Below are 24,933 nucleotides of genomic sequence, written 5' to 3' on the forward strand. Positions count from 1 at the left end.
ATGTGGATTCTTCTCCATGCGGCCACGGGTGCGGTTTTCTGTCCGCTGGGAAAGGGACTCCTGGCACGCGGCCCCGTATCCTACTTTTGTTGCGACAGAGCATGTGGAGACCCCGAATTTTGTGTGGCCCACAGCCCGAGGACACGCATCCGCATTTGGGGCAGGGGCTAAGGCTAGACTAGATTTCTCGGGACCCTGCAGTAGCCCGGAAGGCGGCCAAACGCGGGAAGAACTTTGCCGCTTGCAAAAGTTGCCTGTGCCTCCTCCACCCTCACCTTTTTACCCCGCGTCAGGGTCGCCAAGTGCCGCCTCCTTCTTCCCATCTCTAAAGAGGGGCCTGGGCACAGGAAGAGTCCCTCTGGCCACTGCCTTGTTTCTGAGACTAGATGTTCCCGAGATCGGGTGGAGGAGTGGGGGGGCGGGGAGAATGCAGAAGCTGGCAGGAAAAATGGCGCCTGAAACCTCCTTTGGAGACCTTACGCTCTCGGGCTCCAACCTCCAAACTTCAGGGCTCCTCAGAGGGAGTTAAATCTGGTTCCCAGGCATTCTGGATGTCTGGCCCATAGAATCTCCCCTGGAGGCTGGCTTAGCTTGAGTCAGAATCCTGGCTCTGCCTTTTAATAACTGGGATCCCTTGGGCGCTGAGGAAGGCTGTTTTTGGTTTTGTTTTGTTTTGTTAACAAGGATTTATTAATCCGTAAAATGAGAACAAGGGTTCCCCTTCCCCTTCAGAATTAAGTGGTAAATGCTTAGTAAAGAGGAATCATTTCCATGTGCCTGTACCCATGCTGTTTCCTCCTCCTGCAGCCCACCAGGATTCCTCAGGCGGTTGACTGACTCCCCCTTGGATAATACTGATAAAAGTAACTGCCAAGCACGCTCCTGAGCACTTTACATATAACCTCATATGCCCTTATAACAGTCCTATGGAATGGATGTATGCAGTATTTCCATTTTAGAAATAAACTGACTCTGAGGGTGAACTCCCTAGCCTGTAACCTTAACCACTAATGCATTGACCCTTCAGTAATATAATTAATTTTGGGGGCACCTGGCTAGCTGAGTTGGAAGATATGAGACTCTTGATCTTGAGGTCATGAGTTTGAGCCCCACCTTGGGTGTAGAGATTAGTAAAAACAGTGAACTTTAAAAAATACTATAATTAATATGATAATAGCTTAGACAACAAGATCACAAGAGACAAAACTACAATAGCAGCCAGGCCAAGAATCACTACACAAGCCTTGGCTATGAGGCAGGAACTTAGAGGAGAGAAAATGGAGGCCGGGTCACTTGCCTGAGGTCACAGAGGATGGCGGAACCAGGTGTGAACCTGGGCATGGCTGATGCCAAAACTTTTGGTGATGACTAATCCACATTCCCTTCTCACCACACCCTTCCCTGCCACACTGGAAAGCTTCCGCTGTCTGCCCTTTCTAGGGCTCACTTGCTGCCAGGCCTTTGTGAGGGCTGTGCCCTCAACTTGGAACACACCTGACTTTTTTACCTGGTGATGTAGGTACTCAGGCTTTCGTGTCAGCTCAGGAGTCACCTCTTCTAGGAAGCTCTCCCTGTCTCCACCCCAACCCGAGACTGGGTGAGGCTTGCAGCTTCTTGCTTATAACTTATACTCTCTCAGAATACACACTGCCATCTTGTGCCACTCACTGTCCCCTGTCGCTGAGATCAGTCTCCCCGACCTCCTAACCCTGGCCAGTATCAAGCCTCAGGCCTTACGGTATCCATAGAGGATGCCATAGAAGATCTCCCCCACATATAGTGGTTTAAAGTCCATTTCTAGGCTGTTAATATCCAGATTTCCATCTTCCACCGGGACATTTCCAGGCAGTTCTATAAACTGCATTCTACTCACCTTCTTCATGGGGGTCTTAGAAGTGTCTCAAACTTCATACATCCTAAACTGAGCTTCTGACTTCCTTCCAAACTTGCTCCCTCCCCGCATTCCCCATCTAGGTTGATGGCACCTCTGTCCTTCCAGAGACCGAGACCAGAGAGCCCAGAATCATCCCTGACCATTCTTCCACACCTATTCCAACCTGACAGGAAACCTTGTTGACTCCACCAGCACTGGCCCAGCCTCCATCCGTCCTCCTGGTCCTGGACACCACAGCAGCTCCTCCCTGGGCTTCCTGCTCCCCTGCCTGCCCTCATGGTCTGCTCCCCACCCGCAGTCAGAGGGAGCCTGCGATACCCCCAGTCAAGTCAGGACCCTCCCCTGGCTGTACCTCTGTCCTTGTAAGAGTCAAAAGTCCTTCCCATGGGGCTCCTGGGTGGCTCAGTGGGTTAAAGCCTCAGCCTTCAGCTGAGGTCATGTTCCCATGTCCTGGGATCAAGCTCTGAATCGGGCTCTTTCCTCGGCGGGAAGCCTGCTTCCTCTTCTCTCTCTCTGCCTGCTTCTCTGCCTACGTGTGATCTCTGTCTGTCCAATAAAAATTTTTTTTTAAATCTTAAAAAAAAAGTCCTTACCATGGTCACCAAGCTCATAATCTGTCCTGTCACCTGTCTGAAAGTGACAGGTGACACTTCCCCTTAAGAAAGTGAGAAGAGGGGCGCCTGGGTGGCTCAGTGGGCTAAAGCCTCGGCCTTCGGCTCAGGTCATGATCCCAGGGTCCTGGGATCGAGCCCCACATCGGGCTGTCTGCTCCGCGGGGAGCCCACTTCCTCTTCTCTCTCTCTCTGCCTGCCTCTCTGCCCGCTTGTGATCTCCGTCTGTCAAATAAATAAATAAAATCTTAAAAAAGAAAAGAAAAGAAAGAAAGTGAGAAGAAACCCTACTGGATGTTCCCAGCTGAACACAGACAAGGAGGCTCTGGGGATGCAGCAATATCCAAACAGCCCATCTCCAGGTGCCCCTGAAAGCTGCTGCCCCGCTACCCAGGCTTTCCGTAGCCACGCCTTAGTGCCTCACCTCTTAGTGCCTCAAGTCTGCACATCTAGTGGTCTCCGGAAGATCCTTTCAGATCTCTGATTTCACCCCCACACTCCCCACCCCACCCCCACACTGCCTTTATCATTTACCACCTGTACCATAGTGTATACTTATTTATCCAGTTCCTTGTTTTCCTCCCCTACTAGAATAGGAGCTCCTCAAGGGATTGCTCTCTGTCTTGTGCACTGCTGTGTAGCTACTTCCTAGAACAGTGCCTGGCATATCTTAGGTACTCTGTGAATATTAGTTGAACGAAGGAAAGGTTTTGTGTGAATTTTCTCATTGAATTTCAGCACCATTGATGAGAGAGTACAGCAAGCATTACCGAAGTGCCCCACCATCTTCTGGATTCCTTTGAACTCCTGCGTGGTTATGTGACTGTTTGGGCCAATAAAATGTGAACAGAAATGTTGGGAGTGTCCCTTTTACTTATTTTTTATTTTGTCTTATTATTTACTTTTTTTAAAAAGATTTTATTTATTTATTTGACAGAGAGAGAGAACAAGTAGACAGAGAGGCAGACAGAGAGGGAGAGGGAAGCAGGCTCCCTGCTGAGCAGAGAGCCTGATGCGGGACTTGATCCCAGGACCCTGAGATCATGACCTGAGCCGAAGGCAGCGGCTTAACCCACTGAGCCACCCAGGCGCCCCTTTATTTTATTTTTTTAAAAGTAATCTTTATGCCCAATGTGGAGCTCTGTACTCATGAACCAGAGATCAAGCGTTGTATGCTTGACAGAGTAAGCCAGCCAGTTGCTAGTAAGAGTGTGACTTCTGTTTTTTTTTTTTTTAAGATTTTATTATTTATTTAAGAGAGAACAAGCTGGGGTTGGGGGAGAGGGAGAAGCAGACTCCCCGCTGAGAAGGACCTGGAGATCATGACCTGAACCCAAGGAAGAGGCTTACCTGACTGAGCCAACCAGGTACTCCCACAGCATCACTTTTAAATGTAGCATTTATTTATTTTTAAGATTTTATTTATATTTGAGAGAGAGAGAGTGTGTGAGAGAGCATGAGAAGGGAGTTCAGATGGAGAAGCAGATTCCCCTTGGGGCTGGGAGCCCGATGTGGGACTCAGTCCCAGGACTCCAGGGTCATGACCTGAGCTGAAGGCAGTTGCTTAACCAACTGGGCAGCCTAGGTGCCCCTAAATGTAGCATTTAAAAGTGAATACAAGATGTTCTCTGCTCTCATCCCCTACCTAAGCAGCACTGGGAGCCATGCAAGCACAAAGGTGCCACATGCTGGAAGCTAGCTGGACTGCTGAGCTGTGGCATGGAGGACATCTGCCTGTTAGTATAAGCAAGAAATAAAATTTGAGGAGTTAGTCTACTAAGGTCTAGGGCTCATTTGTTACTGCAGCATAACCTAGCCTACTCTGACTGATGCAGGTAGAAGTTGTTACTATCATGCCAATGAGGAGAGACATGAGATTACTTGTCCAAGATCACGCAGCTGGTAAGTACCTGAGTCAAGATTTGAACTCAGTGAGGGCTGTCTGAGGAGCTGTCTGGCTCAGTTGGTAGAGAATTTGACTCTTGATTTCAGGGTTGTGAGTTTGAGCCCCATGTTGGGCATAAAGCCTGTTTAAATTTTTTTTTTTAAAGATTTTATTTATTTATTTGACAGAGAGAAATTACAAGTACACTGAGAGGCAGGCAGAGAGAGAGAGAAGGAAGAGCAGGCTCCCTGCTGAGCAGAGAGCCCGATGCGGGACTCCATCCCAGGACCCTGAGATCATGACCTGAGCCGAAGGCAGCGGCTTAACCCACTGAGCCACCCAGGCGCCCCAAGCCTGTTTAAATTTTTTAAAAAGATTTTATTTATTTATTTGAGAGAGAGAGCAGGAGCAGAGGGGAGAGGGAGAAGCAGGCTCCCTGCCAAGCAGGGAGCCTAAGCAGGGCCCAGTCTCAGGACTCTAGGATCATGACCTGTGTTGAATGCAGACGCTTAACCAACTGAGCCACCCAACACCCCTAATTTTTTTTTAAAGACTTTTAAAAGGATTTTATTTACTTATTTGAGAAAAGGAGAGAATGAGCCCATGAGCAGGGAGGAGGAAGTTCAGAGGGAGTGGAAGAAGCAGATTCCCAGCTGAGTAGGGAGCCCGGACAACACCAGGTTCCATCCCAGGACCCTGAAATCATGACCTGAACTGAAGGCAGATACTTAACGTACTGAGCCACCCAGGCGCCTCCATAAAGCTTATTAAAAAAGAAAAGGGGTGCCTGGGTGGCTCAGTGGGTTAAGCCTCTGCCTTCGGCTCAGGTCATGATCTTGGGGTCCTGGGATCGAGCTCCGCTTCGGGCTCTCCACTCAGCAGGGAGCCTGCTTCCTCCTCTCTCTCTCCCTGCCTCTCTGCCTACTTGTGATCTCTCTCTGTGAAATAAATAAATAAAATCTTAAAGAAAGAAAAAAAGAAAAAAGATTTGCATTCAGAAATGCTGGCTCTATAGCTCATGCTTTCAATCCTCTCAATTTGCTGCCTTAACGATGTTCATGTTACAATGCCACCAACTGAAAACTGTTAATAGTCATAACTAACCGAGCTTGATGCCTCCTGAGGTCTTGCTGACCAAACTGGGACATATTGCAAAGCTACTCACAACTCTTTGCTAAAGAAACCAACATGAGGGAGCGGAGGTTCCGAGAGGGGGTGTCACTTACCTGAGGGGACAGCAGAATCAGGTCTAAACTCAAGCACGGTTGATGCCAAATAGTTATGTGATGACTAATCCAGATGAATGTCCCTCCACTTCACTTTCTTTCTTTCTTTCTTTCTTTCTTTTTTTTTTAATATTTTATATGTATTTGACAGGGAGAGAAAGCACAAGCAGGGAGAGCAGCAGGCAGGGGGAAAAGTAGGCTCCCCACTGAGCAGGGAGCCAGATGCAGGGCTCGATCCCAGTATCCTGGGATTGTGACCTGAGCTGAAGGCAGACACTCAACCAACTGAGCCATCGAGGTGTCCCTCCACTGCCCTTTCTTTAGCAGTGTATTAGGGTTCTCCAGAGAAACAGAACCAATAGAATATATAGAGTGAGAGAAAGAAAGAGATTTATTATAAGAAATGGGCACACAATGACAGAAGCTGAGAAGTCCCACATCCTGCTGTCTACAACCTGGAGGCCCACGAAAGCCAGTGGTTTGAGTCCTGGTCCAAGTCTGGAGATCCAAGAACCAGGGCAACTGATGGTATAAGTCACATTCTGAGTGCAGAAGACCAATGTTTCAGCACCAAGTCAGGCGGAACTCAAATCATTCCTTCTTCAGCCACTTGGCTCCTGTCAGACCCTCAAAGATTTGCATGATACCTTCTGCACTGGGGAGGACAGTCAGCTCTTTAACCAGTCTACAGATTCACATGATAATCTTTCTTGGAAACACCCTCAGAGACACACCCAGAAACAATGTATCCCAGTCAGCTTGACAAAAAAGTAACCATCTCAGACTCTCTGCTCAGCAGGGAGCCTGCTTCCCTCTCTCTCTGCCTGCCTCTTTGCCTACTTGTGATCTCTCTCTGTCAAATAAATAAAATTAAATTAAAATTAAAAAAAAAAAAAGTAACCATCACCCTTTCCCCACTCCTCTTTCCCAGGCTCCCTTGCTGCCAGGCTCTTGCATAGGCTGTATCTCTGCAGAAACATTTCTCCTACCCTTTTTGCTTTGGAGGTGATTTATTGATTGCTCCTCATCAGGAAGTCTGATTTTTTTTTTTAAGATTTTATTTATTTATTTGACAGAGATCACAAGTAGGCAGAGAGTCAGGCAGAGAGAGAGAAGGAAGCAGGCTCCCTGCAGAGCAGAGAGCCCGAGGTGGGGCTCGATCCCAGGACCCCGGGACCATGATCTGAGCCGAAAGCAGAGGCTTTAACCCACTGAGCCACCCAGCCGCCCCTAGGAAGTCTGTCTTGAGCTCCCATCACAGCCTAGAGCAGGTTGCCCGGTCATAGGCTCCTAGGATTCCGGAAACTTCTTCCCCAAGACATCATAACAAATTAAAATCAGTAATGATCAATAATGTCTGTCACCTGGACTGGAATGGGGGGACCCTACACTGGTGGGCAGGGCTATCTCAGGAACCACTACGTCCCCAGCATCATGCCGCCCAAGGCTAGACCTGGGACGCAAGGTCAGTAATTCTTAGTTAGCTATTATCTTCTTCGTCATCATCATCCTTTGGGGATTATTTATATAATTCAGACTTCCTCATTAGAATGAAAACCTGTCAATAGAGTATGTGCTTTCCTGACTGCACAACAGACCTTCGTCATCCTTCCAAACCATGGTTTAGATGGCTCCCCTCCATAAAGTAATTCCCTCCTGCCTTCTGCTCCAGGTTAATCAGGGAACTTGTCTGGCATCCCACAGCCTTCTGGGCTCCTGTATCCCAACCTCATCACTCTGATGCCTGGGTGTTCACTTTATAATGATTCTTATTTTGTCTTCCTGTAGGTGCGCTGTATTTCACAATTTAAAATGCTTAAAATCCCTGCTAATGTGGAGTGCCTGGGTGGCTTAGTCACGAGCGTCTGCTCTTTGGCTCAGGTCATGATCTCAAGGTCCCAGGATTGAGGCCCTCATTGGGCTCCCTGCTCGGCCCTCTCCCACTCCCCCTGCTTATGTTTCCTTTCTCCCATTGTCTCTTTCTGTCAAATAAATAAAATCATAAAAAAAAAAACCTGCTAATGCCTGCTCATTGTAGAAAATGTATAATATATAGCAAGAGAAAAATTAAAAGGAAAAATTCACCCAATTTTCAAAGACAAACTCTATTTAATTATATTACCTGCTTGATTTGTTTCCTGGGAATAATTTCATGCATTTCTAATTATATAAAATTTGCATATGCAATTTGCATCCTGCCCATCAACTTGTAAACAACTTGTATTAACCTGGAATGAGCAGCTCTGTTCCCTTCAACTGCTCACCTGTGACCTGACTTCTCTATTAGACATCAGCTCTTTCTTCAGAAAATAATGCATTGGAGATTCCTTCCTGTATAGTTATCATGGCATCTAGCATATTAATGAAAATTCCTATGATAATGCAGCTCATCTGATTCTGTTTAAGCCAGCAAAATCCACATTTCTTTTATCAAGAAACCCTTTAATCTGAAATGTTGTTTCTGCTTTTGTCCCTTCCTTCCTTCCTTCCTTTTTTTATAATTAAAAACATGGTCCCATGAAAATCCTTTCAGATTTACCCACTTCCCTGATTATTTCCAGGGGCTAAATTCCTAGAAATGTCAGTGATGGATCAATAGATGGGCATATTTTCAGGCTTTGGAGTCAGGCTACCCAATCATTCTCCAGAAAGTCATTGCTATTTACATCCCAACGGTGCTGGCTGGAGTCTCTCATTGCCCTGAACTGTCCTCAGACTTAGGGAACCATAGTTTAAGATCTTTGCTGATTTCACAGACAAAAGGAGGTGTCTCAGTATTTTAAGTAGCATTGTTAGGTGAATGTGCTTTTGTGGCATTTTTTGGCCTTTGATATTTCTTCTACAAATTTTTTTTTTAAACATTCTGTGCCCATTTTTTTTTTTTTTTTTAGATTTTATTTATTTATTTATTTATTTGTCGGAGAGAGAGCGAGCGAGAGTGAGCACAGGCAGACAGAGTGGAAGGCAGAGTCAGAGGGTGAAGCAGGCTCCCTGCGGAGCAAGGATCCTGATGTGGGACTCTATCCCAGGACGCTGGGATCATGACCTGAGCCGAAGGCAACTGCTTAACCAACTGAGCCACCCAGGCGTCCCATGTGCCCATTTTTATTTGTTGGCTTTTCATATTAATTTCACATTATGTTGTTAATATCTTCATTCATTGAGGGTGTTAACCAATCAGCTATCGTTTTTGTTGCAAATATACTTCTCTAATGCATACTTGCTTCAATTTTGCTTACGTCCTTTTTGGACATAAAATATTCAGCTCCGAGGTGCCTGCGTGGCTCAGTCGGTTAAGCATCTGCTTTTGGCTCTGCTTATGATCCCAGGGTCCTGGGATTGAGCCCCACATTGGGCTTCCCTGCTCAGCAAGGAGTCGTCTTCTCCCTCTCTCTCTGTTCCTCCCCCCACTCATGCGCTCTCTCATAAATAAAATCTTCAAAAAAGAGAAGATTCAGCTCTTTGTGCAGCCTAATTCATCAGTCTTTACCTTGATGGTTTGTTCCCCCCACTATCTTGAAGTTCAGAATGTCTTTTCCCATACAGAAGTTATGCAATATTTGTTGGTAAAAAGCTCCACTAGATTTTCACTGTGCGACCCCCCCCCCACATATTATTCAAATCCAACTGGAATTTATTTTGTTATATCATGTAAGATGGGATTCCAAACTGAAAATTTTTCTCCAAATAAATGAGAGATCAATCCAACTGATGGATTGCTTCTATCTTATAAATTCTTACATTCTCTAGTCTGGCCAACCATTCTGTTACATTATCCAGTAGATTGTTCTTACACTAAAAACCATGCTTTAGGGATGGCTCAGTTGGTTAATTGGCACTGCCTTCCGCTCAGGTCATGATCCCAGAGTCCTGGGATCCAGTCCCACATCGGGCTCCTTGCTCACCAGGGAGGTTGCTTCTCTCCCTGCCTTTGCCTGCCATTCTGCCTGCTTGTGCTCTCTCTCACTGACAGATAAATGAAAATCTTTTTAAAAGGGGTGCCTGGGTCGCTCAGTTGGGTAAGCATCTGACTTCTGCTCAGGCCCTGATCCCAACTTGGGATCCCCACATTCAGCTCCCTGATTGGAGGGAAGCCTGCTGCTCCCTCTCCCACTCCCCTTGCTTGTGTTCCCTCTCTTGCTGTCTCTGTCAAATAAATAAAAATCTTAAATAAATAAATAAATAAATAAATAAATAAATAAAATCTTAACAGCCGGGGACTTCTGAATACTGCTCTATATTAGATATTAAAGAATTATTAAAAAAAAAGAATTATTGCTTTTTTTTTTTTTTTAGATGTGATTGAGACTCCTATCTTTAGAGATAGGAAACGTTGACAGAAACATTTCCAAATGAGATGATATATTGCCTGAGATTTGCTTTAAAATAATGGGAGAACAGAAGAAAGAAATAAAACACGACTGACCATATGTTAGACGACCAGAGAAGCTGGGAGATGGGTACTTGGGAAAGCCTTAGCTATTCTAATTTAAAATTCTCTTAATATGTTAGAAAAAAAAAAAAAGATTTAACTGTTTAGAAGAGAGAAAAGAGGAAAAAGGGGGTTTTTTCATTTAAGATGTAAGCGGCTTCACCCGGCTTGATTGCCGACAACAAGCCTAGAGCGTCAATGACCAGTCGAGATGCAGGAAAACGCAAAGGACGGAAGACTGCCCAGCCAGCTCCAGGCCACAGAGTCACCTCGTCTGGGTTCTTCAAGAGACCAGAAAAGTCAGCTCGGCCCTCCAGCCCCGCCAGGACGTCGGTTACCACCCTCTGATTAAACTCTGACTGCCTGGCAGCGGCCCACGCTTACGCAACACCGCCCTCCAGGGAGGAGCCCAAATCCCTTCATCCCACAATTCCGCGCGACCTTCCGTTGAGGATAAATAGGCGGATGTTGTCTCATGGTTTTCTGGGAAATGCAGTTCGCTTGCCGGGCTAGAGCCACCGCCCAACGCCGGCGAGACTCCGCGCTTCACGACGCCCTGCGCGGGTTCGCGGAGCAGTGCGCTGTTGCCTCCACGTGGCAGCTGGTGGTTATTGCACGCGTCTGGGACGCCTGAGGTTGCTGGGACTTGGAAAACTAACGTTGACCTGGAAAACTCTGGGAGTCTCCTCCGGGTGGGGGGCTGTCCCCAGATGTGCAAAGGTGGGGTGAGTTAAGAAATTAAGGTGAAAAAATTAGGGGCAGGTCCCGCTGTGAGAATTAAATAAAGCCAGCATCACTAATGTTGGCCGTATGTAGTCGTTCTTAAACCTATCGCCAGTCTTCACTGAGTAAGGCATTTACCTATGTGCGTGGAGCTAATATAAAGCTATGTATTAGCTCATTTAATGCTCACAACAGTCGTTCGGGGGAAGTGCTGTCATCGCCCCCGGTTTATAGGAATGAAGCTGAAACCCAGAGAGAAGGAATACTTGTTCAGTCCCCCAGGGGCTGCATGACAGAGTTGGGATTTGAACCCAGGCTGCCTGGTTTCAGAGTCTGTGCTTTTCCTCAGTACGGTTATACCGCCTCTCTTAACCTACTGAATAGTCTCAAGTTTGTAATTGGTACAGGAATCAACTCCAGCAAGCCATTAAGCACGTTCAGTTACTGATTTAGCTCAGCAGCAAGACAAAGGTCGCATTCAGCCTAAGTTTGTGTTTAGCACAGGGATCAAGTTTCTGATGGGCATGAATCACCAAAGGGATTATTTTGGGCCTACAAAGCCCTGTCCCTTTTTGTTCAGGTGATTCCTCTTCACATCTCTATCCCCATTTCTTCTACCATACCAGCAGCACTGGCAGATTTAGTGATTTGTTCTCCTTCCCCCACTGCCGGCCACCTTATTCATTATTATCACAGTAAAGAAAAAAAGAAAGAGGGAGAGAGAGAGAGACAATGTTTGTCTGCCTTTAAATCTCAAGCAAGGACTGTGTCCACTTCATGAACATATCCAGTATGAGGCCTGACATACATTGAAAGGCTCAAAAACTGTGGAGTGTTGGATATTTACTGTCTTCCATCTGCAGTGACATGAAGACTTATGAGATCAGGGTTCATGGACTCTGGGTGAACTTAAAATTGGTAGGTGCTGGTTGAGAAGTTGGGGGACATCCCCTCTAAGGCTCCTCGCTCTGGCAACTCCCTGACACTGTAGGAGCCTAAGCCTTGGGATCTTTTTCTAAAGTGACCAGGGTTTTTTTTTGTTTGTTTTTGTACCTCGACAATTTCAATAATGCGTGTGTATGTACAGGTGTGTATCTATCCCTGGTGGGTGTCTGATGTGAATCTCAGTGTTCCGTGTGTGAGAGAGAATCTGTGTCACCCCAGAAAAAACTTCAAGGAGCTAAAGAGGGGCTTCAGCACATGCAGACTCATGCACAGTGTGACCGAAGTTCCCCAGAATGCAGGGACCCCATGGGAAGAAGTCACATACCGGAAGGCACAATTTACTTTGCCCAGCTCACCAATACTATAAGTGGCTTCAAGCTCCTTCTAGTCTTTTGATTTCTTTCTTTTTAAAAGTATTATTAAGCGAGCCAGGTAAGGTCTCCTACCCACAGGAACTGTCATGGAACTGCTCATTGACCCCCACTCTCCTTTCTCCGACCAGCTTCTATGGTATAGGAACTTCTGATATTTGGCTAGGAACATGGCTGCCCAGAATAAAAACTACATTTCCCAGTCTACTTTGCAACCACAAGTGGCCAGGAGACAAAATTCTGGCCAGTGAAATAGAAACAAGTTTTGAGTTGCACATACTCCTTAAAGGCAAGAGGTATCCTTGCCCTTCCCCTCTCCTTGGTCCTGGAGCTGATGATGTGGAAATCATGAGAAGAAAAAGGGAGAGTAGCAAGATAACATGTGTGGAGACTGACCTCTGACACAGAGGGATCACCATACTAGCTCTCGGTGATTACATGAAACTTTACATAAGAAATAAACCACCCTGTTTAAGCCACTATTTTTTTGGTCCCTTTTGTTATGACAGCAAAACATTACAGTAACTAACAAAAGACAAAGAGCAGTCTCATGGGCCCCAGCTATCAGCTAAGCAATTAAGCCTCACCCTGCCCAACCTCTTCTTTACCCAGCCTCCTATTTCATCCTCACCTACCCAGCCACCCCCCCACCCTTCCTATAATCATAAAGTCCTCCAACACCTGCTAGGTTTCCCGCAAATTTAATGCATGAGTCTCAAAAGTCAATGGCAAGGTGAATAAAAAAAAAATGGGCTCAGGGAGAAGGGCCACGGGCACACACAGGGAGAGGCAATGAGTAGGGGAGTTAGTTGGAGCAGGGGGATGCCTTTCCTTGGGTGTCACATCTCATCCAACCCGTAGTCTTCTTCGGGAAAGTCCCCCACTATCACAACCGATGGCTTGACGAAGGCGCCGTACTTGGCTTGGCATTCGAAGTAGCGTTTCCCATTCACACTGTAGGGCATGATGGGGGAGGCAGTGGTCAGAAAGGGCCCCAACATGGCTCCCACCCCAGATGCTCACTCACATGCCCTTATATGAATAAGCACACATATGCACACACAGACACGGGCACAGACACACACAGGTGCCCTAATGGGATCACTTTTTACCTGCCATCGTTTTTCCCTAGTGGCTCATCATAGCGGACACCAATCCAATAGCCAGGCTTGAAATCTGTGAGTCCTGCCCAAAGAGGAAAGCCCAATGAAACCCCTGGATACAGCTCACCCCAAATTCATTCCCACCCACTGAGTTTAAAGCCTATCCTGGCAAAAACCTCTCCTTGCTACCACCCAGGGCCACCTCCATCTCCTGCCTGGACGAATATGGTAGCCCCCTTTACTGGTCTCATTGTTCCTAACCTAGATCCCCTATTTACTCAACACCCCAGTCAGAGAAGTCTTTGTAAAAATTTAAAGTAAGTAGCACCGATATCTTGCCCCAAATTCCTCAAAGGCCACCCATCCCATTCGGCATAAAACCCACACTGCTTATGACCAAATGATTTCTTGACAAGGGTGCTGAGACTATTCAATGAGTTAAGAATAGTCTTTTCAGGGCACCTGGGTGGGTCAGTGGGTTAAGCATCTGCCTTTGGCTCAGGTCATGATCTCAGGGTCCTGGGATCGAGCCCCACACCAGGATCTCTGCTCAGCAGGGAGCCTGCTTCCCATTCCCCCATCTGCCTGCCTCTTTGCCTACTTGTGATCTCTCTCTCTGTCAAATAAATAAAGAAAAAAATCTAAAAAATAAAAAAAAGAATAGTCTTTTTTTTTTTTTTTTTTATTTATATGACAGAGAGAAATCACAAGTAGATGGAGAGGCAGGCAGAGAGAGAGAGAGGGAAGCAGGCTCTCCGCGGAGCAGAGAGCCCGATGCGGGACCCGATCCCAGGACGCTGAGATCATGACCTGAGCCGAAGGCAGCGGCTTAAACCACTGAGCCACCCAGGCTCCCAAAAAAAGAATAGTCTTTTCAACAGATAGTTCTGCGACAACTAGATATCCACACTCAAGAGAAGAAAGTTGGATTCCCAACTCATGTCACACACACAAGCTAACTCAAAAATACATCCAAGGGGCGTCTGGGTGGCTCAGTGGGTTAGGGCCTCTGCCTTCGGCTCAGGTCACGATCCCAGGGTCCTGATATCGAGCCCCGCATCAGGCTCTCTCCTCTGCGGGGAGCCTGCTTCCTTCTCTCTCTTTCTGCCTGCCTCTCTGACTACTTGTGATCTCTGTCTGTCAAATAAATAAATAAAATCTTTAAAAAAAAAACACACATCTGGGCGCCTGGGTGGCTCAGTGGGTTAAGCCGCTGCCTTCGGCTCAGGTCATGATCTCAGGGTCCTGGGATCGAGTCCCACATCGGGCTCTCTGCTCAGCAGGGAGCCTGCTTCCTCCTCTCTCTCTCTGCCTACCTCTCTGCCTACTTGTGTTCTCTCTCTGTCAAATAAATAAAATTTAAAAAAAAAAAAAAAAACCACACATCTAAGACTCATATACAAAACATAATGCTATAAAACTCCTAGAAAAAAATACAGGAGTAAACCCTTATATTAGGCACTGGTTTCTTAGATATAATACCCAAAGTGTAGGCAACAAAGAAAATAATAAATTGGATTTCATAAAAATTTTTAAATGTTCTGCTTCAAAGAACACTATCAAGAAAGTAAAGACAGGGGCGCCTGGGTGGCTCAGTGGGTTAAGCCGCTACCTTCGGCTCAGGTCATGATCTCAGGGTCCTGGGATCGAGTCCCGCATCGGGCTCTTTGTTCAGCAGGGAGCCTGCTTTCCTCTCTCTCTCTCTCTGCCTGCCTCTCCGTCTACTTGTGATTTCTGTCAAATAAATAAATAAAATCTTTAAAAAAAAAAAAAAAAAAAAGAAAGTAAAGACAACCACCCAAGTGTGTGAACCTGGCGAGTCACAGACCTGTACCCCGGGGATAATAATACATTGTATGTTAATGAAAAATAAAAAATTAAAAAAAAAAAGATAACCACACCCTACAGAATGGGAGGGAAAAAAAAATGGGAGAAAATATCTGTAGATCATGTATTAGATAAGGGAGTTGTATCTAGAAAATATATAAAGAATTCTTACAACTGATGGGCTGCACTGCATCTGCTAAAATTCACATGGTGATCTCCTTACCCTCAGTAACTCGGAATGTGACTGTATTTGGAGACAGGGTCTTCAAAAAGGTGATTAGGTTAAAATGAAGCCATTGGTGGGTATAATCTGATCTGATTGGTGTCTTTATAAGAGGAGGAAATTTGGACACACAAAGAGACCCCGGGGATGTGCCTGCACACAGACGGAAGACCACGTGAGGCAACACCTCCCCCCACCCCCGCAAGAAGGCAGCATCTCAAGCCAAGGAGAGAGGTCTCAGAAGAAACCAAACCTACCAAGGCCTTGGTCTTGGGACTGCCAGCCTCCAGAACTGAGAGAAACACATTTTTGTCACTTAAGCCATCCAGTGTGTGGTTCCTCGGTTATGGCGGCCCCCGAAACTAATATACAACTCAACGAAAACTAAATGAGCCAGTTAAAAAAAATGGGGGAAGGATCTGAATAGAAAGTTCTCTAAGTAAGACATACCCATAGCTCCTACAAGGATGGTCGATCTCATTAGCCATCAAAGGAATGCAAATCAAACCCACCTGCTGTCCCAGGTCGTACTCACTAAAATGGCTATTATTTTATTATTATTATTTTTTAAGATTTTTCTTTGTTTATTTGACAGACACAAACTGCGAAAGAGGGAACACAAGCAGGGGAGTGGGAGAGGGAGAAGCAGGGTCCCGCCGAGCAGGAAGTCAGATGCGGGGCTCAATTCCAGGACCCTGGGATCATGACCTGAGCTGAAGGCAGTCGCTTAACCAACTGAGCCACCCAGGCGCCCCTAAAATGGCTATTATTAAAAAAACAGACAATAAACATGTTGGCGAGGGTGTGCGGAAGCCAGGGCCCTCATACGTGGCTGGTGTGACGATGACCAGGTGCAATTCCGCAGAGGGTTACACAGAGTGACGCTGTGACCCAGCAGTGCCTATGAAAATCCGTGTCCACACAAAAGCTTATACAAGAATGTCCACAGCAGTATTATTCGTCATAGACAAGACGCTGGAAGGACCCACACATCCATCAACTGAGGAAGGGATACGTAAAATGTGGTATATTCAGTCAACCCGGCATGGGTTGGCTATAAAGAGAAACAAAGCACTGACACATAAAAACCTTGAGAACTCAGTGAAAGAAACCAGTCATGAAAGACCATGTCTTACAGGACTCCATTTATATAAAATGTCCAGAACAGGTAGATCTACAGGGACGATACTGACTAGTGGCGGCACAGGCCTGGAGCAGTCGAGGTTGCAGAAATGGGGAGTGGCTGCTAATGCTTATGGAGTTTCTTTCTGGGGAGATGAAAATGTTCTAAAATTGACTGTGGTGATGGCCGCACAATTTTGTGAACGTGCCTAAAACCAGGGAACTGTATGCTTTAAGTTTTATGGTATATGAATTATATCTCAACAAAGCTGTTATTAAAAAAAAAACAAAAAACAAATCCGGGGTGCGTGGGTGGCTCAGTTGGTTAAGGAGCTGCCTTCAGCTCAGGTCCTGATCCCAGGGTCCTGGGATCAAGCCCCAGGTCTGATTCCCTGCTCAGCAGGAAGCCTGCTTCTCCCTCTTTCCCTCTCTGCTGCTTATACTTGCTCGTGCTCTCTAGTAAATAAAATCTTTACCAAAAAAATTAAAAAAAACTGAAAACAAAAAACCAAAAAACCCTCAACTACTCTCCACTGTCTTCTAGGGCCTGCATGGTCTGGCCTCACTCCTGCCCCGACCTCACCTCATACCTCTTCCCTCATTTCCTCCCCGAGAGCTGACTTTCTTTCCTGCCTCAGACAGGCCCAGCCTGTTCTTGCTCCCTGGTCCTTTGCACCCCCCATGTCTTCTGGCTGGAGCACCCTTCCCTTCACGCTTTCCTCCCCCTAGGAAGCCTCTAGGATCACTCTCGAGGGCGGGTGTGGTGCTGCCTCTCCGCTCACACAGCCCCACCAAGCTTCCCTCCTCCCCCCACCCCCCATCACCTCAGGCCTCTGCCTTCCCCATCTCAGCTCTGACAGTGTACCCTGTGCCTTCACCTCAGAACGGATCCCTCTGGCCTCCTCCATCACAACGCACGATGTCCTGCCTCTGCATCCCACTGCCCTGCCATGAACACTCTGCGCTGTCACTGTCATTGCTGGGTCTGTCCCCCCTGCCGGAGCACAGCCCACCTCAGGGCCGAGCAGAAGGCCTCCGTGGAGCACGTACCTACATACATGACGGTCCCCCGGCGAGGGGGCTGCCCAGGTGCCCGCACCTCACAGCGGCTGCCCACGGGGATGGCGCTGGCCTGGGTCTTCTCCTCATTCAGGCGCTGAGTGGCCTCGGCCTCTTGCTGTGCCCGCTCCTCTTCATTGTACCGGCCTAGCTTGCTGCGCTTCAGGAAGGAGCGGACTGAGTCTGAGGGTGGGGTGGGGAACAGGCTTAGACATGGTTTTCCTGGTGTGGCCTCTGGCCTAATGGGATCACCTTCCAGTCACACAGGGCCGACATTCAGAGAGAAAATCTTTTGGGTGTCAGAGGGGTGCCGCCCAAGCCCTGAGTCTCCCATTAGAGCCCCGGCTTCTCCCCCAGACCCCTGGGGCTGTGCCACAATCCAGAAACTAAAGGAAGGTGCCTGCCTCCAGTCTTCCCATTACACCATCTTCCCGTGTCCCTTCAGCATCATAGTCCCTCCATGCGGCCTCTCCTCGTCTTACCCACTACACATTCTGATCCGTTTTGCTCATGCCCCCATGGGACACTATGCCCCCCATGTGGGACCCTTCTACCCCAAACTTCCCTCTCACGTCCCCATCTGCTGGCCCACACTCCCTCACACCTCCCAGCACCCATTCACACCCACCCCCTGTACCCCTCCGAGTCCTATCTGTCCACACACCAACTGCATCCCACGACCTCTACTTGCCATGTCTGTCTGTCCCCACTGCCCACACCACCGACCTCCCCAGTGTCCCTGTCTTCCCCCGACCTCTGTCCACCCACACAGACCCCTTGTGGCCCCCAGAAGCCCTCATCCATCCCTCTGTGGCTGTACCTTGCCTCTGGTCATAGGCTTCTTGTGAGATCTGGTATTTCTCTACCTTGGACACATCCTCGTACTCCCCAAGGCGGGCACCACTGTGGTCAATGACCTGTAGTGAGGGGAGGGAGGTCAGTGGGGAGCAGGACCTGGCCTGGGAAACGTGGGACGCTGGGGGCAGGGGACTGCACGTTGTAGCATTCCCTGGATTTAAGTCTCTCCATCGGGGAAAGACCACAGTCCTCTAGCCTCACCTTTACCCAGGCCTTCTCTCCTCTCCTGAGCCTAGCAGAAGGGATGAGAAAAGGTGGCCACACTGGCCATCTCCCCTTCTTCCACCCCATCTAAGCCCTCAGAGGCTGGATCTTTCCCAGACAATCCCCCCATGCTGCCACCATCCCCACTGATGGTTCCCAAGGCACTGGAACTAAAGAGCCAAGCTCAGGTCTTGCTCACGAGACTTCTGGGCAGCCCATCTGCCCTCTCTGGGCTTCTGGGACCCGCTAAGCTGGCCCCAAGCTCCACACCGGAAGCATCTCTTCCTGTCCCACCTCCAGTATTCATTCACTCATTGTTGCTATGCTCTTGGCCCCCAGCTGGGCTCTGGGCTGGGTGCTGGGGACACAAGGAGTGCTCCTTCTGCTGGGAGCCCGACCCTCAACAAACACAGGTATCTATTCAACACTGATGATGACAAGGTTCTATGTAGATAAACAACGAGGCTTAGGAGCATGAGAGGGTGGTCAGAGAAGGTTTCTGAAAGGACAGGGTGTCTGAGCCAAGGCCTAAAGGCTGAGAAGGAACAAAAGGCACCCAGTCTTGGGTACAGAAATGTCCTTAGCCCTTTTTCAGGAACAGCAGGGATGCCATTGTGGCTGGAGTGGAGAGCCAGGGGAGGTGGGAGACACAACAGATCACTGCAGACTTTGGCTTTTACCAGACTGAGATGCAGCCAGGGAGGCTGAGCTGGGAGCGCCCTGACCCTGACTCAGGGCCTCACTGGTGCCTTGTGGCTGCAGGTGGGGAGTAGACTACAGGCACCGCCCCCCACCACCAAGGGCTGCTATGGGGTCCAGGAGTGAGAGGATGGAGGCTGGGCCAGGGCAGGTGCAGTGGGGGAGGAGAGTGTAGACTGCAGATAGATTCTGGAGGTGGAGTCCATAGCTGACAGACTGGATACAGGTGTGAGGGAAAGAGAGGGGCGAGCAGAGACTGTGAGGTGTTAGGCCTGAGCCACTGGGCTAACACAGAGACTAGAAATGGCCCTTTTGGCGAGTATCCAAAATCTATAAAGAGCTTAGCAAACTCAACACCCAAAGAACAAATAATCCAATCAAGAAATGGGCAGAGGACATGAACAGACATTTCTGCAAAGAAGACATCCAGATGGCCAACAGACACATGAAAAAGCGCTCCACATCACTTGGCATCCGGGAAATACAAATCAAAACCACAATGAGATATCACCTCACACCAATCAGAATGGCTAAAATTAACAAATCAGGAAATGACAGATGCTGGTGAGGATGCAGAGAAAGGGGAACCCTCCTACACGGTTGGTGGGAATGCAAGCTGGTGCAACCACTCTGGAAAACAGCATGGAAGTTCCTCAAAAAGTTGAAAATAGAGCTACCTTATGACCCAGCAATTGCTCTACTGGGTATTTACCCTAAAGATACAAACGTAGTGATCTGAAGGGGCGTGTGCACCCAAATGTTTATAGAAGCAATGTCCACAATAGCCAAACTATGGAAAGAAACTAGATGTCCATCAACAGATGAATGGATAAAGAAGATGTGTTAGACATATACAATGGAATATTATGCAGCCATCAAAAGAAATGAAATCTTGCCATTTGCAATGACATGGGTGGAACTAGAGGATATTATGCTTAGCGAAGTAAGTCAGTCAGAGAAAGACAACTATCATATGATCTCCCTGATACAAGAAAGTGGAGATGCAACGTGTGGGGTTTGGCGGGTAGGAAAGAGGGAGACAAACCATGAGAGACTCTTAATCTCACAAAACAAACTGAGGGTTGCCAGGGGAGGGGGCTAGGGAGAGGATGGTGGGGTTATGGACATTGGGGAGGGTACGTGTACCCCTGGGGCTAATAATACATTATATATTTATTAAAAAATTAAAAAAAATAAAAAAAGAAATGGCCCTTTTCTCTGGTCAGGATCACTAAGAATTTCTATTTTCTGTATTAAGGATCTTGTAAATTTGAGGTGGCTATTATTTTAAGCAACGAATACAGGTAATATATTATATATATATACTTAAAAAAACCTGTTTTTAAATAATCTCTGTGTCTAACATGGGGCTTGAACTCATGACTCTGAAATCAAGAGTCACATGTTCTACCGACTGAGCCAGTGAGGCACTTCAAACACAGGTAATATTTATAAACAGAAAAATAATTTAAAACAAATATAAATTCCCCAGAGGCTCCACCTCTAGGAAACCTTCCTCAAATGACCTCAGAAGTTAGCCTGTCTACACCTGAATCCATGTGTGAAAACCTCCTATTTGAGGATACCATGACTCGAGCCTGACCCATCAACATCTGGAGGCTGAGGCTGCCCAGGTAGACTTTGGGTAAATCCAAAGTCCCCACTATGATCCCTGCTCCCACTATGATCCAGTCCCCATCACACCACCTGGACTCTGGAAGCAGCCCCCTCCCCAGTCTCCCTGCTCCTCCTGTCTACTGCAGTCTGCTCCCCACACACAGTCAAAGGGAGCCTGTGAACACCTAAGTCAGACCTGGACTGCCCTGGTTCAGAGCCCTCCCCTGACTCTCACTTCCCTCTGCCACTCTTCAGTCCCTGTACTTACCTGTGCTCCCTTTCACCTCAGTGTTTGCATATGATGTGCCCTTTTCCTGGAGTACTGTTTTCCCTTCCTCAGTTAACTCTTCCTATTCTCCAGGTCTCTGCTCAAGTATCGCCTCTTCCAGGAAGTCCTCCAGGACCTCATTGATACGTCACGTTCCCCCAGTATCGGCTCTCCCAGCTCTGTGATCTCTTCCTATATGGCCCTCGTGTCTCTGTTTCATATTTGTTCCTATAAGTATTTAGCTAACCTCTATCTCACACACTGGACAGAACTAAAACGGAGACCGCTTCAGACATGGCTCATAGCTATACCCCTGGCATAACATGGATGCTCAATGAACACTTAAGAGGTAAAAAAAAGAACCAGTTCTCTGAGCACAATGACCTCCAGAGTCATGCAAACTGAGGTGAAAATTCTAACTGTAGTTCATCCTTAGGAAAGTAAATTCCATCCTAAAGCTAAGTTTTGTCATTTGCAAAATGGGGTTAATCACATCATCTTCCAAGTCTTATGGATTCAACTCAGTATCCAACAGTGATTCATTGAGCACCTTCTCTGGACTAGGCATTATTCCAGGTGCTGGAGGAAATGCACAGTATGTCCCAGGGTGCTAGGAGCTAAGGACAAAAACGAAGTAAAGTGGAAAAGAGAGGAGATTTAAATTTTATATTGAGATCAGAGATGGCTTCACACCCTCCAGGAGTGAGGAAGGGAGGAATAAGCCTCCCTATAAAAAGGAACCACGCAGGCTCAGTGTATATAGCACTTGCAAAGGCCCTGAGGTGGAGGTCACCTCGGATGCTGGGTTGTCTGAGGAATAAGGGGAGCACAGAGAGGATGTGAGTTGATGTATGCAGAGGTCCTCTGTGTTCCAACTTCTCCCACTGCATCCAATCTCATCACTCACCCTGACCCACCTCACAATATGCCTCTGTACTCTGTTGCCTCCACCTGGCAGGGCCCTTCCACCCCTTATCCTAAGTTGCCCTTTCCTCATCCCCAGGTCTCAGCTCAGGCATCCCGCCCCTCAGGAAGCCCTTTCTGATACTGCCAGGAGGAGTCAGGTACCTCTCTGGGGGCCCCCAGTTCCCTGGCCTTTTCCCAGTCCGGTTTGGACTACTCTGGCTGTCACTGTCCAGTGATGGCTCTGTCTCTCTCCATGCGGGGCTCCATGAGAGTCGGGCCTATTTTGGTTATCACACAGAGCAACCTACAGCAAGTATTTGTTCAATACATAAATGAATGGAGGGGAGGTCTCACGTGGATGCGGCAGCCGTCGTCTACTGGGTAGGAGCCCAGCAGTGCGTCCTCCTGATCCAGCTTGCTGTAGAACTTGTCGTCAGGTCCATACAGCTCCAGTTCCATGCAAGAAGCAGGACTGCCCACCACCAGCTCTAGTTTACACTGCGAGGGGAGCAGTCGGTGGAAGGCTGTCAGCGGCCCCATCCTCTGCCCTGAGGCTCCACTCCTTGCGTTTTTATTTTTTTTAAGGTACGTACTTGCAAATTTATTTTATGTTTTTTAAAAAAGTAAACCGTACGCCCAACACAGGGCTCGAACTTACGAGCCCAGATCAAGAATCTCCAGCTCTACCAGCTGAGCCAACCAGGTGTCCCTAAGCTCCGCCCCTGTAACAACCATCATCCCATCCCTGTTTCTCCAAGAAACCTACCATTTAGGACCCACCTGGTTATCCCTGGCCACGCCCTATGCAACCTCTGATTTTCCCTTGCTTCGCCCCCAATTTCTGGAATCTCAGGTTCCCTCTGGCCCCACCCCGCCGGGGCCCAGTCACCGCAGTCAGTTCAACCTCGGTAGATCTCTGGCCCCTCTCGGCGTTCGCGAAGCCCCTCCATTTCTTCTTTGCCCCGCCCCCTCAAACCCTACGCCCCGCCCTCCGGACCCCGCCCCCACGGCCACACCTTGAACTCAGCGATGGTGAGGCTGCGACTGTACCGCTTTTCAGAGCGGAAGCTGTTGAGAGAGCTGCTGATGAAAACGGTCACTGTGGGCGCCGACAAGCCCGTCACCTCCATCTCGCCGCGCCGTGCCGGGGTCCGCAGCCCGGTCAATCGCCTCACACCGGCTCCGCAGCCGTCGCCGCCGCCGCTTCTGGGATATCAGCCCCTCCCCCTGCTCCCGATTTAGCCAATCCATGCTCTCCCGCTAGCAGGGTCCGCCAATCGCCACCGTCTCTTTCCCACGCCAGGAAGAGGGCTCTCCCGTAGCCTTGGGTAGGCCCAGCCAATCCTGAGAGGTCTTCCATCGTGCACAGTTCTTCCAATAGCCGCCCGGGAAACGGCCCCGGCAGGCGAGGCCGAAGCCCAGGGGAAGGACTGGCGAGAGAACCCTCGTTTGCGCATGTGCACTGGCCTTCAGCCAGCCCCGCGCCTTGCATATTACGTAAAGCATCATATTCCTGGCTCTCGAACCCTGCTATTCGACGAACGGGGAAAGCGAGGCTCAGGAGTTGTAAACAATTACCGCAGGATATAAAAAAATTGAAGCAAGTTAATTAGTCGAACCTCAGTGCAGAGAGCCGAGTACAAAGCCCCGTACCAAGAGACAGTACAAGTGTGTAGCTCCGCCCCGCTTTGGCGAAGCCACTAGACTTGACCCTTCCCGCGACCGGTCGCCCGGCGGAGCAAGTGCGGAAGGCGTGCTTGGCGGGCAGTGCGTCGCTATGGAACCAGACGGGACCTACGAGCCAGGTTTCGTGGGTATTCGATTCTGCCAGGAATGGTGAGGCTGGGCCTGCGAGTGTGTAGGGGGAGCAAATAATGGCCCCAGTACTGACCTCTGACTTCCCCCTCCCCACAGTAACAACATGCTTTATCCCAAGGAGGACAAGGAGAACCGCATTCTGCTCTACGCGGTGAGCACGAGCTTGCGGAGCCTCCGGTGCTTCCCAGAACGGCCATCTGTTCCTAGTGTGACCCCAACCTACTCCACGTGACCGTTACTCCTTTCACGCCTCCTACGCCTTTTGATCTCGCCTCTTATCCCCCGAGTGAACCCAGTCTCTTGTCTTGCCCATCCCTGAAGTGATTCTCAATATACCCCATTATCCCAACGAGACTCCATGCTCTAGTCATTCCCTCCAGGGAAGACCCAGCCTTCCCCTCCAGTCCCTTCCCTGATCTCTCCATGACCCCCTTCCCGCCACACTCGCCCTCTCCTAGTGCCGGAATTGTGATTACCAGCAGGAAGCCGACAACAGCTGCATCTACGTCAACAAGATCACGCACGAAGTGGAGTGAGTGGCGGCACTAAAGCCTGGGGATGGGGTTTTGGGGTTGGGAGGCTTGGACTGGGCATAATTATTCACCTTCTGTTCCTTCAGCGAACTGACCCAGATCATCGCTGACGTATCCCAGGACCCCACGTTGCCGCGGACCGAGGACCACCCGTGCCAAAAGTGAGCACGCTGTTGGTACTGGGGATGGAGTGGCTCGTCCTCACTGGGTGAAGGAGGGACGGGTATGGTTGGCTGAATGGCTGACTGTCCTCCCAGGTGTGGCCACAAGGAGGCGGTGTTCTTCCAGTCACATAGTGCCCGGGCCGAGGTGAGTGGCTGGAGGAAGGCTTTCTGTGGGTCCCAGCGTTGGTCCTCCCTGGGGGCAGGGATATCAATATTGGGGGCACCCTTACCAGTGGGGAGGGCCCCTTTGCCTATTATCTTGGGGTGCGGGTCTGCTGGATGGAGGTTCCGGTGTTGTACCGCTCCATAGTACCTTCCTAACCGTGCACCCTTTCTGCCAGGACGCCATGCGCTTGTACTATGTATGCACGGCCCCACACTGTGGTCACCGCTGGACCGAGTGAACTATCCTCTCCCGAGTGTAATAAATACTGCGTTCTGTGCG

The 24,933-nt window shown here is 48.7% G+C and overlaps 2 protein-coding genes across 3 annotated transcripts; one reads left to right on the top strand and one right to left on the bottom strand.

Moving 5' to 3' along the window:
• Positions 1-12,775: 12,775 nt before the first annotated feature.
• TBCB (tubulin folding cofactor B) lies at positions 12,776-23,372 on the bottom strand. Of its 2 annotated transcripts, none has more exons than XM_032323762.1 (6): positions 22,990-23,372; positions 22,328-22,471; positions 18,242-18,338; positions 17,413-17,604; positions 13,200-13,272; positions 12,776-13,041 (listed from the first exon to the last, which is right to left on the bottom strand). In XM_032323762.1, exons 1-6 carry the CDS (start codon positions 23,101-23,103, stop codon positions 12,927-12,929), a joined length of 735 nt encoding a protein of 244 aa, XP_032179653.1. In that variant the 5' UTR covers positions 23,104-23,372; the 3' UTR covers positions 12,776-12,926. The 2 variants fall into 2 exon arrangements, with proteins under 2 accessions (XP_032179653.1, XP_032179654.1); XM_032323763.1 differs by lacking the exon at positions 22,990-23,372 and adding an exon at positions 22,754-22,922.
• A 131-nt stretch (positions 23,373-23,503) lies between these two features.
• POLR2I (RNA polymerase II subunit I) lies at positions 23,504-24,931 on the top strand. The gene is made up of 6 exons (XM_032323777.1): positions 23,504-23,809; positions 23,888-23,942; positions 24,250-24,323; positions 24,411-24,485; positions 24,582-24,633; positions 24,830-24,931. Exons 1-6 carry the CDS (start codon positions 23,751-23,753, stop codon positions 24,890-24,892), a joined length of 378 nt encoding a protein of 125 aa, XP_032179668.1. The 5' UTR covers positions 23,504-23,750; the 3' UTR covers positions 24,893-24,931.
• The last annotated feature ends 2 nt before the right edge of the window (positions 24,932-24,933 follow it).

The sequence above is a fragment of the Mustela erminea genome, chromosome 19, assembly GCF_009829155.1.
Source record: "Mustela erminea isolate mMusErm1 chromosome 19, mMusErm1.Pri, whole genome shotgun sequence".
NCBI classification, from domain to species: Eukaryota; Metazoa; Chordata; class Mammalia; order Carnivora; family Mustelidae; genus Mustela; species Mustela erminea.